General features: G+C 41.9%; 1 protein-coding gene across 1 annotated transcript in view; it reads right to left on the bottom strand.

Annotated features, from left to right (window-relative positions):
• The window catches only part of abca12 (ATP-binding cassette, sub-family A (ABC1), member 12), a 48,017-nt gene extending 28,839 nt beyond the window's left edge, over window positions 1–19,178 (bottom strand). The window contains exons 1-23 of the mRNA XM_084544483.1: window positions 19,107–19,178; window positions 18,249–18,727; window positions 17,444–17,556; window positions 17,143–17,210; window positions 16,688–16,836; window positions 16,347–16,477; window positions 16,002–16,144; window positions 14,036–14,203; window positions 13,616–13,833; window positions 11,636–12,565; window positions 11,406–11,512; window positions 10,188–10,294; window positions 9,404–9,603; window positions 8,987–9,063; window positions 7,915–8,045; window positions 6,970–7,140; window positions 4,866–5,030; window positions 4,484–4,679; window positions 2,715–2,854; window positions 1,940–2,059; window positions 1,674–1,764; window positions 1,183–1,362; window positions 354–690 (exon numbers count right to left, since the gene is read on the bottom strand). Coding sequence (XP_084400609.1) covers window positions 354–690; window positions 1,183–1,362; window positions 1,674–1,764; window positions 1,940–2,059; window positions 2,715–2,854; window positions 4,484–4,679; window positions 4,866–5,030; window positions 6,970–7,140; window positions 7,915–8,045; window positions 8,987–9,063; window positions 9,404–9,603; window positions 10,188–10,294; window positions 11,406–11,512; window positions 11,636–12,565; window positions 13,616–13,833; window positions 14,036–14,203; window positions 16,002–16,144; window positions 16,347–16,477; window positions 16,688–16,836; window positions 17,143–17,210; window positions 17,444–17,556; window positions 18,249–18,727; window positions 19,107–19,118 — 4,433 coding nt within the window. The 5' untranslated portion in view covers window positions 19,119–19,178. The remainder of the gene's footprint in view (window positions 1–353; window positions 691–1,182; window positions 1,363–1,673; window positions 1,765–1,939; window positions 2,060–2,714; window positions 2,855–4,483; window positions 4,680–4,865; window positions 5,031–6,969; window positions 7,141–7,914; window positions 8,046–8,986; window positions 9,064–9,403; window positions 9,604–10,187; window positions 10,295–11,405; window positions 11,513–11,635; window positions 12,566–13,615; window positions 13,834–14,035; window positions 14,204–16,001; window positions 16,145–16,346; window positions 16,478–16,687; window positions 16,837–17,142; window positions 17,211–17,443; window positions 17,557–18,248; window positions 18,728–19,106) is intronic.
• Between the last annotated feature and the right edge of the window lie 7 nt (window positions 19,179–19,185).

Here is a 19,185-nt window from a genome sequence, read left to right as displayed (position 1 = left end):
GCCAGAAGGTTTGTGCTTGTGTGTACTTTATATATATATATACATATATATATACTGTACATACACATGTATATATGCGTGGTCTTAAAAAATGAATCCACAATAATAGTGAATATTCATGCACACAGTGCAGGAGCAATTACAATGTGACAGGTTCCTATGAATGACTGCTTACTGTCAGTCCCAAGTGGCAAATGAATAATGAGAGAGCATGCATTATTCTACATCAATGGCTGTATCCCCTCAGTGGCTCGCTGTATCCTTTTACTTTTTTATGCATTCACTTGTGTGGGAGCATGTTTACTTTGCATGTACTGCACGTGAGTGTGCATCAGTGAACTCAGGAAACTCACTCATCCCGAAGATGGCACGGATAGGGGAATGGCTGCAGCTGCACGGCCGGCTCGTTGACTGTCTGCCCAGCCTGCATCTCAATGATGGCCCGATCAATGTTCTCCTGCAGGTAGATAAATCCCCGGTTGTAGCGCATCGTTTGCCTGGCCGAGATGTGTGGGTCCTTCACAAAGTAGGGTTCTCGGACTCTGTCTGTGCGCATGACGTTGTCCATGTGCATGCGGATAGTGTAGCTGACTTTGGGAGGCAGGGAGGATGCGGAGGAGGAGGAGGAGGATGATTTGGCCTCATGCTGCCTGGATGAATCCGCATCTTTGGGAAGCTTGAAGATGACACCTAAAGGGCAGATTGTACCAATTCACTGCTCACATAACTAAATGCAGTTATCAGACTAACTACAGTATGTTGCCCTTGATAAACAGTTGCAGAGTCAGATCTCCTGTAAGCTTCCTCACCTCAAGTCATTATCAACAACCTTTAAAGGAAGCTTCAACACTAACACACACGCCCAGAAGAAGAAGTTGTGAATTACAGCCCAGTGACAGGCAAATTAACAACCTGGGGGGCAGTAAAACTGAGCTGTAGTCCTCTGTTGTACACAACCTAATGGGTAATCTACTGGGATTCTCCCTTTTGTAAAAAGGAAGCTTAATCAATATCATAATTCTAGTATAACAGTGGTCTAGGTGAATTAAGATGACATATATGTAATTCAGCTGTCAAGTAACACAAAAACAACATCCACTCAAGCAAATTAGAAACCACCACTGGGCCTGGATATATGCGACACTGTCCAGAGGATCTGTCCTTCGCTTAAGATTTACTCACTTGCGTAGAGATCGCGGTTTTTGGCGAGCTTCTGAGCGTCGGCGTTTAGCTGGTTGGCAGAGTCATACCCGCGGTAACGGTCGAACTTGATGCAGGAGGAGAGGTCCACCATCAGGGTGGACAAGGTGGTGATCTGATTCAGGACTGGTTTGTTCTCGTCCAGCATCACTGTCACGTTAGCTGTGAAAAGAAGATGTCCATTCACAGAGTTAGAACAGCCCTATGTGCAGTTACCCCTGATTGCTGAAATCCGCTGAAAGATACAGTCTGACGTTACATGTAATGACATTAAATATACAGTGTGTATATATAAGAGACCGCCTAAGACATTCATGTAGAGACAAGTCTAACGCGTCCTGTATGGTCAGCCTAAGGAACAGCCATGTATTCTGATAGCGTTTATTTTTCACAGGTAATAAGTGAGAGAGGAATATAAAGGTAAGCCTGGTATCTGCTGCTTACAAAAATAAGACCTTCAAAAGCTCACTCACAGAAGTTGCTGAGCGTCTTCTTCATTCTGTCGACATCGATGTCTGTTTGCATCTCAATGAAATTCTTCACAAAGGAGTTGCTGAGGGAATTCTGAGAGGAGGGGGGTGGGAGAAGAGTGCAGAAGAGACGACGAACAACATCAAGATTCAGCTGCTGAAACTCATTGAAGTCCACTGAAAAAAGTTTATCTCTAGACTTTCAGGCGACAGCGAGCCAGCAAGAATAATCAGATACAAAGATGACGGTTCTGGGCGTTCATTCATACCTGCAGCATTGGCAGAGTGAGGCGGAGCAATTCGGCAGAGTTTAGGATGTACTTGGAGGATTCGATCCAGTCCTCGGAATACTTGCTTAGATTTGCAAACTTCTGCAAGGTGGCATTGGCCTAAGCAAGGGAAGCACAAGGACAAGAAAGTGTGAAATGGCTTGGCATCGGTGAGACTTCTTAACTTGGGGCGCCGGTGTGTGTGTGTGTGGCTGTTTGAGTCTGTGAAGGATGCAGTGCACTGAAAACAAAGTTTGCTCAAAATAGAACCAGAGTCGAAGAAGGCAGTGCATACGAATATCTCTATATCTTGCGCAGCTTTGGATCTCTTGTTTACTACATGCCAGTGTCGGTGCCTGACGACTTAAGAAATAACCTAGAAAATGTTGAAACTGCTGTGACAATAACTCCTGTGGGAAAAAAAAGAGGCAATGTCGGAGGATGGATTTTGAAGGATTAGAACATAAAGTTCATGAAGGTCATGAACTCGCTAACACCCAGATAAGATGTTGGAGCTGAAAAACAAGGAAAGTGAATCAGGTGAATCAGAAAAGAGAGTGGAGGTGCCTCCACACAGCACCAATCATGATCACTTTCCCAGACTGCAGGCAGGTTAGTAAATAATTCATCCAACTTTGACAGAAAACCTGCACAAGATTGTCAGTAAGCGTAGTGTAATAATTCATTATTAAAATTGTGAGTATCAGTAAGTGTGTATGTGTGTGGAGTCGAGGGTAGATGAGATGTGTTCATTTGTACTATATAATCTGCGTACCTTCTCCATTATGGCTCTGGTGGCGGGTGTGTCTGGCGTGTAGAGGATCTGTCCCATCAGCATCGGCTTGAGGAAGGCCCAGGCAATGGCTCCTCCCGTGGTGTTAACCATGTCCAGGTACATGTTCATACAGAAGGGGGCTACGCAACAACAGAAAGAAGGAGACGCCTTAGACACACAGTATTTACAAGCATGTCTGTGAAGGTTCTCAGTCATCCAGGTCATGGTATATCCAAAAAACAAAGGTGAAACAAAGGCATCTGGGCTTGTTGGGTTTCTTGATGATGCATCGCCACTCATACAAGTAGTCTGGAGTCTCTGGCCATTAATGGGTCGCTAGAGTGCCATTCATCCGGGGGATGAATTCCTCCAATTACAGGTGAGTTTCAACTGGGCACCAACCACCGATGTTCCAAATAAAAACCTACACTTCCCACCAGTGATTTAGAACTGAAGAAGCTACTTGAATGACTGTGAAATGTCTTCGAGAAACCGAACAGATGCACATGCTTTTGCTTTTGATTTGTTTTTGTTTTTTTAGATAGTATTCACAAAGTTTTATATGACAAATATAACGAAAAAGGCAAGTTTAGATTTAGATAAGGTTAAAAATGTGAATCCATAAACAGGTGCGTCACATTTTGGAAAGTGTGTGCTGGCACTTTGCAGTAAGGTAAAGTCAACAGCAGCAGCAGAGCTACAGTATGTAGTTACAGATATCTACGTCGTTACCACAGCAACCCATGTTGATAGGTCGGTTGCACAAAGCCCTGATCACTTGCATGTAAGACTGCAGGCAGTCTGTCCTGAAGGTATGATTCGACAAAAACAAATCTTCTGATTGCTTTAAAACTTTCCAATTTCCCCTTTGCTGTTCCTTGGATTCCCTTTCATACTTACACACTTGCTCCATTGCAAGTGCACACTTGCTCACTCGTCCCCTTGCATACTTGCTCCCTTTCAAGTGCACACTTGCTCCATTATTCCCTTGCATGCTTGTTCCCTCGCATACTTGTAAGTGTACACTTGCAAGTACGTACATACTTGCACACTTCTTCCTTGTTCCCTTGCTAACCTGCATCCTTGCTACCCTGCAAGTGCATACTTGCTACCTTCCAAGTGTACACTTGATCACTTGTCTCCTTGCATACTTTCTCCTTCAAGAGCACACTTGCTCCTTCAAGTGTACACTTGCTCTCTTGAATACTTGTACAATACAATACAAATGAATACAAGTTCTCACTTTCACATTTCGTCCTTGTTCCCTTGCATACCTGCATACTTGCTACCTTACAAGTGCACACTAGCTCCCTTGTATATTTGCAAGTACACACTTGTTCCTTGAATACTTGCATACTTGCTCCCTTGCACACTGGTTCCCTTCTTTTCTTATTACATTCAAATAATAGAAGAAACTGGTCATCCCCAGCCACAACATTTAAGCCTTGTTTCTTCCCCAGGAAGCTAAAAGTGTTGTTTCTTTTTTGAGTTTTTAGTTTGCTATTTTTGTGTGCAGAAAAGTGTGCCATACATCAACAAAATAGTTGTAAAGCTATGATAGCAGGTGGTTTCTGTTTGACTATGTATATATTGAATGTATATGTAGCTAATTGTAGTATTTTAAGATAATAAAAAATAATACTACCTAAAGCCTGAAGGCTTTTGGTTGAAAAGAAATCATGAAAATTAGTGAATGTCAAAACCAAATACACAAGACAGCATTGATAACAGATAATTCACGCCCAGAATCTCTCCTCCTCTCAACATACTGGCATTTCGTGGAATCTTGAACCTGTCAATCATCTCCTCCCGCTTTTCATTGTTGGTGACGGACGGATTTGACTCTGACACAGAGGGGAGGTTGGAGATTCCAAACAGAGCCAGGATACCGTTACTACACAGCGCCCGAGAGAGGGTCACAAATGTAGCTTGAGTGGAGATGGTGGACCTTTGTCCTCTTGTCATCTGGGGGAAACGGATTGCATGTTTTAGTACATTAGGATTTTCACGTATTTCAAATAAAAACACAGACACACAAAAACTATATAAAACACAGTCACGCGCCATACATATATTTTAGAGAAGGCCACACAAACACACATGCACACATGAATACACTGCGGGTAAAACACTGTACTGTAAGGAACCCACTTGGCTAAATTCATTGTTGGCTACTAGATTGAGGTCTTTGACGGAGAGCAGGTAGCTTTGCACTTGATCAATGGCGGGAAGAAACTTGTCCATCATGTCTGTTAAAACCTCAGCCATCTGCAGCATGACTCCCACCAGGCTCTGAACGTCTTCAGAGAGCACCATCTGAAACACACAGACGAACATTATCATGTTTCTATAGTTTCTTTTTCCTCAGCATGATGATTTTTTTTCCCCTTTCCTTTGTAGTATATCAAAGTTGCTCTGACACAAAACATGATGCATTGCAAGCTGTGCTAATGGAATGAAATGGTATATACTTTCTGTCTCCTAATTGGGGAACATCTGGTGGAGGAATGCAAGTAGAGTGGGTTGTGCATTGTATTATGTTATTGGCAGAAGTAAGTGGGCTCCCAGGTAAAAGTCGGAATACTTATGCATCTAGGTTATATTTGCATAATGTATTCACGGCTTTAGCATTGCTAAGGCGTCGCCATTTGTGACGCAAACATATTGACTAACTGTTGCTTGTCTTCGTCAACACAGCAGATACAGTTAAAAACTCTAATTTAATATTTGCGCCAGCCATTTTCATTATTTTTGAAGGGAATGTGTTGTCAAATCTCAGAGGACTGTTGCATTTTTAAGTAAAATTTCTACTGACTGAAAATGTCTCATTTCTCGACTTGTTGCTATTCTCCTATAAGGATGAAACCATGTCAAAGAGACCATGCCCCACTAAGATATGTTACCTGTACCAATGAAACCAAGACGTAACTCCACTGCAACAATGTGCAGATCACAAATAAGAACTCCTGCAATAAATTAAGTTATTATAACTTAGGTTCAGCAACAAGACCACACCTCCCTTAATTCTATTTCCCAGGCTTACATTATTACATTACACTCCACATGTCTCTCTTTTCTTTCCTCTCCCCTCTTCTATCATTACAGGAACCCCTCTCATCCCTCCATCAATTTCCCCTGCTGTCTTGTCAATTAGTACATTTTATTGCATCAATTAAAGCGTGGTCCCTGTTAGTGAAGTCATAACTAATTACAATAATTTACCTGCCAGTAATAAATATAAACCACAATCTTTTACAAGCCAAAGCTGCCTCATCTATGTTAAGCAGCATGGGAAAATTTGCATTAAATTAATCTTTGTCTATTGCCCTGAAGCAGACAACTAACGCAAAACTGACTCGCAATCCCCAGAGGGCAACAAAAATATACATATACAGTAAAATGTGAATTCAAAAACAAAACAATGAGCAAAAAGAGGCTAAAACCACTGTAACCCTGAGATGATCTGTAGTCTGGGGAATTCTCTCTGCAGCTTCACATAGTGCAGAGAGCCATCGGCTGTGGAAGTTATGTTGCATGAACCTCCAACATAAGCTGCTCAGGGTTCACAGGGGAAAAGGAAAGTATGAGAGGCTTTTAGAGTCTGTTACTGTGTTCAAGTGGCACGGCGGGGTGTAAGCGTGCAACTCTTTCAGCATATTTCAGGTCAGCTGTTTCAGATTAAAAGGCCGGCACTGAACATCTTTAAGTGGGGGAATTTCAACTAAGACAAAAAAAACAACAACAAAAAAAACATGTCAAATTGAAGTAAACACAACTTGGAGATGGCCAAAATTATGGTTCGTGATTAAACAGATAAAATATTGACAATAAAAGAGAGTACAATTAAAGAAACCCATTTGTATGTTGTTGTTTTTTTTTTTTTTTTTTTAAACAGTATCTCATTTTATGTAGTCTACTGCTCTACAGCCCAACAAGTCCCATGTTCAAATATTGATTGTGTATTTGAGCTACTCGGGGTGGAGAGTGTTTGTTTTTTGTAGATCACACAGAATTACAAAAAGCCAAATTTCAAATGCGTAAGGGAGAGAGAGCTTTGTCGCGCAAACACACATTTTCTGCTACAAAGGCCTTTATTTCTAACTCATGTTCCTCATAAAAGAAAAACACACCCCAGGAAAATGTGTTTTGTGATTGCCCAGCAGAATCTATCTCTTTGTCCACTACAAAATAATCACAGAATTCACACATCATGTGTTTGAAGAAAAGTATATTGACAACCGATTGAAAGCCTTACTCTGTAGATGAGTTTCTCGGCGTTGAGATGGCGAGCCATCAGCACTGACATCGTGTACCACTGATCGACGCTCATGGAGCAGAAGGTCTTCAAGAGGGCCACGCCGGTCTCTGTCATGTTCACGGAGGCTGTGGAGCCGCAGTCGCGCAGGCTGACCAACCAGGACAGGATCTGTTTTTCCGAAAGCATTACACGGGTACTGTCAGCAATGAGAGAGGGTATAAACGTGCTATGCTCTAATAGCACATTCATATACTACTAATTCCTGCTGTTTATCTGAGGCTTCACATGCTAAATCAAACTCCTACACTGGTGTGGCCTTTAGGAACATCGTGGGAGTGAGTTCTTTCCCCCTTCAGTAAAAAAAGACAAAATGTTTTATGTTTGGAGAACATCCACAGGACGACGGTGAGGACAGTGAAAGAAAAGTGTTATAAAGTTGTCAATCAAGAAAATGTATTTACTCCAATTTACAGGATGTGTATGAGTCACAAAGGTCACCCACACTCAGTGATCTGTTGTTAGTCTAGTCATCTGTGTAGCGTGTAGACACCCGTGTTTTACTTCCAGCTGACATACTCTATTTAAGTGATTTTCTCTGCACTTTTCGTTACATAATCTGCAGCATACTAGCAAAGACATTAAGAGGGCGGCTTTTTATTATCTAGAGAAATGGGCCGAGTGCAGTGGCCAGCCACTGACAGATTTTGATTAGGCTTGAAATTCAGCTCACTGTACTGTAAAGGCAGCAGCACAGTTTTTGTTAGCTTCATTGAATAACAGAGTGGAAGAGAACGGGATCTATGCAACCTACAAATGGGCTACAGTAATATACAGAATATATGAAGACACTGGACCTGGCTCGGGTATTTTGTTGAAGAATTTAGGAAGATGATTTGTTTGCGCAACTGATAATGGGCAGCGATATTTACTCCCCTGACTCACCTCAAAATTGTTGTTTGGCAGAATGGTTTCCATCAGGACGTGAAGAGTAGCCGGGTCGAACAACTGCCGCTGCTGCACGTCCAGAACAAATGCAGTTTTATTTCTCAGCATCTCACCGATCGTCACCACTCCTGGGAAATAATGGAATGTAAGCGCTAGAGGTTTGTCTTGTGATCTTTACTTGTAAAAGATGTGTGCATATTTTCATTCAAAACAGTGGGAGCAATAAAGTATGGGATATCTATGATTTATTTTTGGTTTCGGTTACATATTTTTTATGTAACTTATCCATCAGTAGGTTTACGAGACTGTAAATGAATTCTTAATGCTGTGCTGTATCCCAGTTGCATACTGATTACAGAACACGTACACTGGCTACACTTTTTTTGCCCCCAGTTCCCAACACTTGATTATATAAAGAAACCAAGCTTTAAAAAGAACTCCACATGGTTTCTTTTTTGGCTGAGGGGATACATTTGAAATCGGAAAATTCTTGTATTGAGCGTCACCGTCTGTTTTCCAGCCAGCTAGAGTTGAGTATGACAGTGAAGTTAATTTTACATCCCAGACAAACATGGACAAAGTGACAAAGAGGGAAATTGAGCAGTAAATTTTTTTTTAAAGTTCACCACACTGCCAACAACAAGCACGATGAGGCGTCTGAGACAAAAGAGCAACGGGCAAGCTGAAAAAAGCAGCTTGTCGTCATGAAAACGCTCGTGATCCATTGTTTTGAATGCTCATAGCACACCTAGTGACTACAGGTTGGATTCTGGACTAGTTCAAAATTCACCTTTGGATCAAGATGGAGTATCAAATAGAATTTCAGCTTTTTTATCAAATGTATATTAATATAAAATTGATCATAACGCATTTGAAACATTACACAATTCTTTTCTAAACCTTTTATATATATATATATATATATCATCAAGAGTGGGTAAGAGCAGTCTGTGAGGAGATAATGATTAAAATTAGGGGTTGAAAGCCGACTTAAGAGGGTAGCATTTGTTCTAGAGTGTGTAATATAATAATGTGAAATACTCATGTTGTGACATAGAAAATGTCTCACCTGGGGAGCTGACATTAATGTTGAGGGAGCTCAGGCTGCTGGTGTTAAAGCCCAAAACCTGACTCAGCGTAGAGGTCCTGTAATCAGATATGAGGAAACATGCATCAAAGACAAATCCATTTTAATCAATATTTATGAAAATGATTTAATTTTATTTCATTTGGTAAAATAAAATACCTAAATGAAGGCAAAACAAATTGTTAAACGAACAAATTATGCCTATTGGACCCAATGGAAAATGCAACTTTCTGATTTTACAAGCTTTGCTACTGCAAATCCATGGTGAATTTTGTATAGGGCAACATCCTGGACAATGCTATGAGATGTGTCCATTATCTGGACTTTCTTTGAACAAAGTGCCGTGAATACTGTGCTGTGAAAAACAAAACTTTAAGAAGAATGAAGGCAATTCTTTACCAATCTGTCTGGACGGTGTAGCTCATGGGATCTCCAATGAAAGTCTGGAAGATGACCTCGGACATAGCGGTTGCGTTCACCAGCAAGCTCTCGACCAGGATCTCCAGGCTGGGCAAAATGTTTTGGCACAGCTGACCGGGCTCTATGGCGAGGGTCTGCATAAGCAGACGCACAGACTCTGTATTCTCCAGAGTGCACACCTGCAACACAGCAGTCATGTAAGCTCAATATGGAGTCTTTCGCCAAGCTTCATGATCAAACCTAACCAATAGAGGCCAATCGGCGAGTACAGGTTTCTCTTAAATAAAATAACCGTCATGTTGTATCAATGACACATGCTCAATACAACACATACAAAATCGGACAGTGTTTTCTATGGAAGCACATTGCGTACACAAAAGAAATGAGAACATGAGATCAAACTACTTCATCGTCAGGATCAGGAATGAGAGTGTGCATCAGGTTCTCACAATTAAGACAGTTAATTGTTCATTAATAATTCGGCATACTTAACTTCCCAAACAAATACAGGCTAATATGTTGCACATAGTGTAACTCAATGCGAGCATGTAGTTGGAGAGCAATCGTGATGCTTCTGAACTTACATTTCTCCAGTATCAAAGAATTTCAGTGATAGTTCAATTTAGTGAACTCCAGTTTCTCATATATATGTACAGGTGTATGTGCAGCAATGATTGCTACGTTGTAAATCTGTCAGTTTCAGCTATTCTAAATGACTATTTGCCCTTAACAGACGTGAGAGTGGTGTGACTAATGCAGAGACCTGGGATGTCAGGTGGCGTAGTTGCTCTATGAACTGCGGCTCGGTCAGGCTGATCTGGAAGAGCTGAGCGACTGTTTGGATGGTCTGCTGCATGAGCATCAGGTTTTCTGTGAAAAGTGTAGGAGAGAGGGGGAAAAAGAGAAGGGGAAAGAAATGAGAGTAAGAGAGATGCTATTAGAGTCTTGAGTCTTAGAAGGTAAGGTCTGTAAGGTGACAGAATAACATGACATCCCACTGGGCTTCATTACAGCTTGCACCATTACGGGGCATCGTAGTCAGGCAAGTAGCAAATGATGTGCTTAAAGTGAAGCCCTGTATGGGACTTGATGGGGCCAGAGGGGCCGGCAGTACTAGATGCTGTCGTGCATTAAAACAAATCTGACAAGCCCTAAGAAAGGCACCACCTCAGGCAGCAAGACGTGATGACAGAATATTTAATTAGTCCAAAATTAGACAATGGTGATGTTTAATCTCAGGCTGCTCACCAACTAAAGGCCTTTGCAATTACAACAGTATATGGGTGTGTGCGCACGTGTGTGTGTGTGAGGAATATGAGTGGGGTTGCAGGAAAGTATTGCTGCTGCCGCTGCTTACAAAGTGATTCCACGCACTGAAAACATTATCACACAAGCACAGACGCAAATTAAACGGAGGTCATAGATGTCCACTTGCGCGAGTGCGAGGGGAGACGTTTAGCGAGGGCGGACAGGATAAGTGATTGAATTCTACTTTGCTAATGAGATTTGAAAAGGTGCTGAGTGGCTTTCTGCTGGAGAAGGGCCATATGGCCTTGGGCTCTTTGGGAGCTCGAGCTAAGCTGGTGTGAAGTCTTATTCCTCATATCTCCAGAATGAATTTTGCAACACTACAATTATGTATATAAGTAACCAGCATTAACCGAATGTTCTATTGTATTCCCATGGTGTCGGAAACGCTATAAAAGTTAGACAAACAGGTGGCACTGTTCCAATCTATGTGATAATTCAGTGACAGAGCAGGTATGTCAACACAGGCTGTGGCATCAGTGTGAACTCCACGATAAACTAAGCATAATAAGTGGGAATTCATTGTGGAGTCCGTATAAAGTTATTACTGATTCGGGGATTCTCCATTTAACTAATGAGCGCATATTTCTCATTACAAAGGTGCCCTTGGAACAGGGGGCCTATATAACTGTCCAGGCTGACTCAAAGAGGCGGTATATCTGAAGCAATTTACCTTGAGGTTCACTGGCCAGCGCTCTGGCGATGCTTTTAATCACAGACGAGAATGGAAAGCCATCAGGAAGCATTTCAACCGCATTCCTCAGGATGTCCATTGATGGTCTGAGGGGAGAAAGGACAGAGCCCAAGGTAAGATTTAAACAATCAGCCAAACAAGCAAGACTGGGAGTAATTTCAAGATACTGAGCAAAACAGCAAGATTTGTTGTTGAGTAAATGCACTTACGACTCAAACACTCCTGGGATAGTGAAGAAGGAGACCACCCCAAGGGCGGCGTCAATGGTGTCTTCCCGAGAGGCATTCAAGCCCCACGGCATGTTGCTAGTGGCTCCCTTGATCACAACACCCAGGTCAGGGTTGGCCATCAACACGTGCAGCGTCTCCATAATTTCTGTTGTGGTAGGAGGGACAGCGATGGCTCTGAACATGGCTGGGTAGTCAATGTAGAACAGGTCTATGAAGTCATCCATAGGGTCTCTTGCCATCATCATCGGGGCGGAGCGCCTTTGTCTGGTCTTGTGACCGTTCACCATGTCTGACCGAACCATGCTATGTTGCTCTGCCATGGGCGGCAACAGGCCACCGGTGGTTACCAACTGTCTGAACATTGCAATGACGTTTCCAGCTAGGTCTTCAAACAGTCTCACATCGACCGGCATGCCCACATTCATATTGGTAAATACAGACAACAGAGGCCTGAGAATGCTGTATATTTTGGTCAGAGCCTGACTCAGTAGATCCAGTCCAGTGGCTTGAGTGGAGGTCAACCACGTTAACAACTCGGCCACCTCCTCCACAATCATGCTTGTGTCGTTGGACATCAGAATCTGCTCCAAGGCTTGGTAAACCGCAGGGGAGTCCCCAAATAGCTTCATGCCAATCATCAGTTTAACAGTTTCCTTCGTCATGTCAGTTAGGGATGACCCAGAAAAATTTCCCCACATTGTGGAGGAGCCGTCATGAGACGTGATGTTAGCAGAGGTTAGGAAGATCACTGCTGCTTCGCTGAGGAGCTCCTGGGATGAGCTGCCATCCTGAATTAGGTGGTAGTTTTCCAGCACGTGGCTCAGTGATTTCACTATAGCGTCCATGTACGGCTCCAGGAAGGGGGCCACGTCAAGCAACTCATCTGAGAGCATTTTGATGGAAGACAAACTGTTGACAGAGAATGTCATAGGCTGTCAGCTTAAGTTCATCTTTAGATACAAGAAAAAAAAAATGTATATGAAAATTATTACATGATTATAAGACCGAAAACTCTTTAGTTTTCTTTAATTCAGTGCGGCCCAAGCTTTTTATCCAGTTCCTCAATACAGTGATTCTATAGACTTCCATTTCTCATATTTGGATAGAAGGAATTTTTCTTCTTCATCATCCTTTATACTCATTCACACAGTGTGCATAATTCATCCTCTGACTGTAAAGTCTTTCCACTGTGATCAGTGATCTACAACTCGTGCAGGAAGACCTGATTGGTTTCCTGCGATATGCAGAATGCGATCCTTATCACCATGCCTATTGCAGCTGGCGTATAAAGGGAAATCAACTTTAAGAGGATGTCTCGGCTAGCTGAATCACAGTTAAGCCGCTACCGGTGCTCTTCCTGCCTGTTTTCAGGCAGACTTGCATTAAATTAATCAGGCTGAATGCAAATGTGATCACTCCAATTCTCGGCGTAATTTTGCATGGATCGAATTGGTTTGACTGGGCGCACTGTGGATGAGCTTGTAACAACAAATGGATTGGTGGGTTCACGCTGAGTTCCCGCTTACTGTAGGTGAGTCTGTGGGTCGGGGTGGAAACGCTCTTAACAGAATTTAATGGAAATGCACAGAACATTTTCACAAACCTAATAAAATGATCTTAAGTATTGTCAGACTGCCATGTTCTTTGATATGATTACACTGCACAGTTTGTCTTATGTAGTGGGGGCTTGTTCGTGAAAAAAAAAAAAAGAAGGGAATGAAAATATGCTGCGATGGGTTTTTTCCATCACCTTTCATTCTTATGTATTGTTGCTAATAAAAAATGCTTCTAATGTAGGTTTCAAAGTCCACAGAATTAATCTGATGTAACATCATGTCAGTAATCACTTGATTCATTTGATCGGGGTGACCGATGCACCACAAACAACATTGAAACCTTTAAAGCACTTACAAATCGTAACCACAGTAAGGAGGGTGACATAATGTGACTGTGGCTGACCTGTTTTGCAACTGCATGTTCTGGAGCTGCCAGTACCAGTAAAGTTGCGCCTCAGGGCTCAATGGCTGGCCTGCCAGCATATCGAGCTGGCTGGAGAAAGTATAGATGAATTGCTCTATCACAACCGATTGGTTAATGTTTACGTGGTAGAAAGACTGCACACTCTTGACAATCCTGGCAGCTGTGGCGTTGGCGCTGATTGATCCCATGTCCGTGTGCTGTACAACAACATGCAGCAGAGACACACTGTTAGTATGGCAGCTTTCTCTGTGCATGAACACTGCCATCAAGTGGTGAAACTGTTAATTGCACGTGATAGACTTTTGGCACACAGTTTACTATTTATCATCACGTGAAAGACACACACACTCGTCTCAAAAGTGGTTGTTATTTGGTTAAATCCGGTTTGCATCTACTCACATTCATGTTCAGGTGGAGGTAGACAGCCTGGGCTGCAGCAAAGGACTCTAGCACAGGCTGTAGTTTGACGTTGCACCACATAGACATGGTGGCATCGCTTAACCCCGCTGCCTCTCTTACTGGATCCCATGCTTTGAGAGCCTCACTGCAGTTTAGTGTGCCATTAGCCTGGAGGGAAGCAAAAAGACCAACAGCTTATCATGTTTCAAATGCGATGGCCTGAAAAAAATATGTTCAGCTAGCGAGACAGAGATGGACATAGAACAAAGAATCAGGGAGACAAAAGGCGGGGGCACGGGGGAAATGGCTTAATTGTTCTCCAGTTGCGGCTTACAGAGACGTGAAGAAAAGGGCAGATGTCTCACACAGGTATCACCAGTTCCCGTGGTCGAGTACACACCCACACATACTGAAAGGCAATGTTCTCAATACACAATAGAATACAAAAGGCTAATCCTTTAATAGTATTCTGCTTCAGCTACAGCGTACTTTAAATATAGCAAATCTGACAGTTCCTTTTCAAGACTGGCAATGATATCTGGGTGCACGATAAGTGAGGCAATACGTGTAAATGTAACAGTACATTTTGAACAGTTTAAAGTGATATTTGGACAAGGGGATGAAACAATAAATACCACACTCCTGTCTGCACGGTTTAAGACAGCAGTGGGTGAGCTTAGCAACATGTTGTGAATTTGCAGAAACATTGAACTACCTTTGGCCAGAGCCAGGGAAGATTTCCTCCCTTGTTTCCAGACTTTACGCTAAGCTAAATTAAACAGCAGTATTGCAGCTTCATATTTAATCCAAAGACATCTTTTAATATAACTTCATAAATGGCTAACCATCGCTAAATGAAACATTAAACATACAAAAATAGAGATGATAGAAACATCTCTCAATTAACTAAGCACTTGAAGTGATCCACAGTTTCACATACCTCAGATATCGGTAAACTACTAGTACTCTGTGTCCCCCCGCCCTTATCTCTTTCTGCTGTTCTGCAAAAGTATTAATCAGCCCATCTAGCATGACTGCTCCACCTATCAAAAACTAGACCAAACTCATGCGCATAAGGAACAATGCTGCCAAGATAATAGGCATCTCCAAACACCCACTGAATTCACTGCATTGTCCTCGTGATGCCGGTACAGGGCCCAGTGGAGCAGCCATAGGAGCCATAAATTGGGTCGGGGGAAGCACACATTCACACACACTGATATGTGAGCTGTCTGTCACTTATGAGCAACTGTGTTACATGTTAGGTAATTCTGTTTGTCTTTTTTTCTGTGTGAAAGTGATGTACGGTGCCATTAAAAAAGCTCCTCCCATGACAATGAAGTAATTAACTAACCAACTTGACAACATACTCACTTAAACTTGTATTTGTATTGTGTATTTATGATAAATTACCACAAGCAGATAATATCAGCCTGCCGATGTGTGACTCCGCCACAAGTTTGGGGAAGGTAATGAAACAACATCCTGAATGATTTAAATCAGATGACTCTCTACAAAGCAGCACTTTGCACCGCTGACCTTTCACCACAGACTCATGTCCTTTGTACTTCAACACAACATATACGCAATGTCACGGAAAAAAAAAAATCCCAGCTATGTACGGACAATGTCATTCGAAATGTTAAAGAGGCAAGTCAAAGCCTCGTGCTCTTTCTGACGTGGTCCTATTGTCTGGCTAAATGTCTGTTGAAAGGCAAATATTCAGGCAGGTGGAACGGACAGATTAAAAAAAACAACACAGCCTGCTGAGCTCTGACACATGTCACGGTATCTGGAAGCTACTGATAAATTAACTGCGATGTCAAGATTAGAGACAGGCATTGTTATTTGCAGTTATGCATGAAGTTTTACAAAATGTAACAGAGTCCACGAACAATGCTAGCACGACTGTGAAGACACACTGATACAGTATGCACTGTACAAATGCTATAGAACGGTGTCCAACCTCCTGAGCTGCTTGCAGTGTGCGCTCGATGGAAAGCTGCATTCTCTCTGAGACCTCTGTCAAGTTAAAACGACTGGTGTTCACAGACTGCGCGATGTCTCTCATCAGGGTAACCACCGGCATCTGAAGGCTTTGTATGAACGCTGAAAAGAAGAAGACAAGAGGGTCTGAGTGACATAACAGCTTTACAAAAAAATACTTACTGACAAAAAAATATCAGGTGTCTTTGCACGGCAAGATCAAAACAAGGTCTAATGTGCTGCTTTGGATCTCTGAACAGTCCTCCCTTGTCCCGTTAACACAAATGTGAGACAATATCTTCGCTGTTCAACTGCGTTTTCTCACCATTCTCTGCTTCTATGTCGTTCACCACAGTCAACGTGACTTTTTCAAACACCGGGATGGCATATGGTAAAATGTGCCACAGCTCTGTTCCTCTGAGGGTCAACAGCAGGGTTTCCAGGATCTGTTCAAGTCTGTGACAAAAAAACACATTGCATTTGGTTAATTACAGTAACATAACTAACCAGCAGTCTTTAGTGTGGAATACATTTTTTTAAAAAATAGTACTATCTCACACTTATCTACATATACAAGGCATGCAATTTGATACTAAGGTGCTGACATTATTAGCTCAGTAATTACTTATTTGGTTTGGTTCCACTACACTTAATGATTAAACTTACTTGTCCCAAGTGTCTTGGTCTGCCGTCCCTGTCATCACACGCTCCAGGACAGACACAATATGAGCAAAATCCTCCAGAGGTGGAAGAGCTCCATTTGAGCCTGTACCTACTGCAACAAGTTGCCAAAGCCTGCTGAAGAGTTTGCCCACCTGAGAACACAAACATTTCAATCTTCAGTTACTTCAATTGGTTATAGTAGGATATGCATCTATGATGAATGAGATCATTTTGTTCTTGGTTTTGGTTTTGTTTGCCTCAGTACTATGATCAAAGACAGTGCAATTCAGTGCCTTGACAGGTATAATTTGGAATGATGGGGCAACTCTCAGTTCTTATGACTTTCATATAACTTTCATTCAAGTCAATTATTCATTACACGGAACTCAGTTTAAAAGAGACAAACAAAAATACTGAACACATTCACATTCATGAGTTTAATAGTGCATACACTTTACCTGTCCTATCATTTCTGGCAGATTTTCCACTGATGCATTCTCAAAACTTGCCCAGAGACTCATGTTGCCTGAAATAATAAGAAATATTGTTCACAACCTTTAACCACACTGACACATGTGACTGTGCGCAAAGCAACCTGTTATTACTGCAGATAGCAAAAATGCTGTGATCCACTTTCATCCTGAGGCTGTCTGACATCAACGCTTGAATAATGAGGTGCAGAATACGACCTACACTCTGTCACATTTCATCAGGATTCAACATGTTGTCCGACCTAGGGATAGAGAGAAGCGGACTTGCCTTGGCCGGACTTCAGGATGAAGTGAGTGATGTTAATGAGGACAGAAACGTAGTCCTGGGCCGTGCTGTTTGGAGGCAGAAGGCTCTGGACTGTCTTCATCTCGTTCAAAATTCTTAAGAAACAAAGCAAATCAATATTTCACATGTCTCATCAAAAGGTCATCATGATTTATCAAGAGGATGCAACAGCATGAACTTTATTCCTTAGTTTGGTTTCCTTTCCTTAGTTTCATTATGCAAATGAGTGAGGGGGCTGTCATTATATAGCGGGGCGTGGTGTGAGCAATCTGAATCATCATATCGTAAAAAAAACAGAAGATTGAGTTCTGTCTGTTTTTTAAAAAATAAAAATGGTCAGAAGCTGCTAAAATGCTCTGTGGAGCTGAGGGAGGTGCAGACAGAGTTGATATTTTCTGTGAGTAAATCACAATGTGCAACCTTTTTCACGTACAATTCATGTTGCATTATGTTTACATTTAATTTATTTTCCATTACATTACAGTCCTCACTTATAATGGTATTACCACAAGAAAAACAGAATGGGCCATCATTCAGTTTATTTATGCATTAAGTTTTAAATTACATTTATTCTAAAGCACCATTCCATCTACTGTTATTAAACATATACTATATTATGATTTATAAAGTATTAGGTAGTGTAAAGTGAATTTAAATTAAAGATAACATATTTTAAGGGATTTTGTCATTTGTCCATGAGTGCTGAAGTGAAGCCATTTTCTACAACAAATCATAACACTGGTGTAATTTTGTATTTAAATATTAGCAAAAGTTCAACATCACTCACAATTGATTCCAGTTGTCTGGTCCACCGCCTTCAGAGATGCTGTTAAAATAAGTGGTGATCACTCTGACTCCAGAAAGCAGGTATTCTGCAAACAATTCTGGCACCATTTGTTGGATGAATTGCTCGGCTCTCATCAGGATGATGAGGGAGATGTTACGTGACGAAGAAAAACTCATGTCTGGATGAACGATGAGTTTTAGTGAATCTCGCACAATTTCCAGAATATCCTGCTGTACGGGAAGTGGCAGTGGTCCCGTGGCCGTGGTCAGGATCTGCAAAGCACTTTGGACCGCTTCCATGACGGCAATGGTGAAGTGTTCACTCTGTAGGCCACCATCCTGCTCTGCCACCATCAGGGCTTTGCTCAAGTACTCTATGATGCTGCCAATTGCGGAGAGGTAGGCCTGTGGATCCATCGCTGCCTGTGAGTCTGTGCCTCCCATGACAAGTTGCCAAAACATGCCGAAGAGTTTGCCCACCTGAGAAAAGGTGAACAATTGGAAAAAAGTTCAATTTCATGTGATGGAAAACCTCAACTGGAAGGGTTATGTTTTATTTGCTCTTTTATCCAGAAAATGTGGCAAAAGACTAAGTGCAGGACATGCCTCTCTGATAAATGAGACCATTTTGTTCTTGGTTTTGGTTTTGTTTGTCTTAACACCACGATTATTGTCAGTGCAATTCAGTGCCTTGACAGGTATCATTTGGAATGATGGGGCAACTCTCCATTCTTATGACTTTCATATAACTTTCATTCACGTTGTTTAATTATTCATTACACTGAGCTCAATTCAAAAGAAACAAACAAAAATACTGAACACATTCACATTCATGAGTTTAATAGTGCATACACTTTACCTGTCCTATCATTTCTGGCAGATTTTCCACTGATGCATTCTCAAAACTTGCCCAGAAACTCGTGTTGCCTGAAATAATA

Source organism: Chelon labrosus (genome assembly GCF_963514085.1).
Source record: "Chelon labrosus genome assembly, chromosome: 5".
Taxonomy (NCBI): Eukaryota; Metazoa; Chordata; class Actinopteri; order Mugiliformes; family Mugilidae; genus Chelon; species Chelon labrosus.
This window is presented reverse-complemented; position numbering and strand designations above follow the sequence as displayed.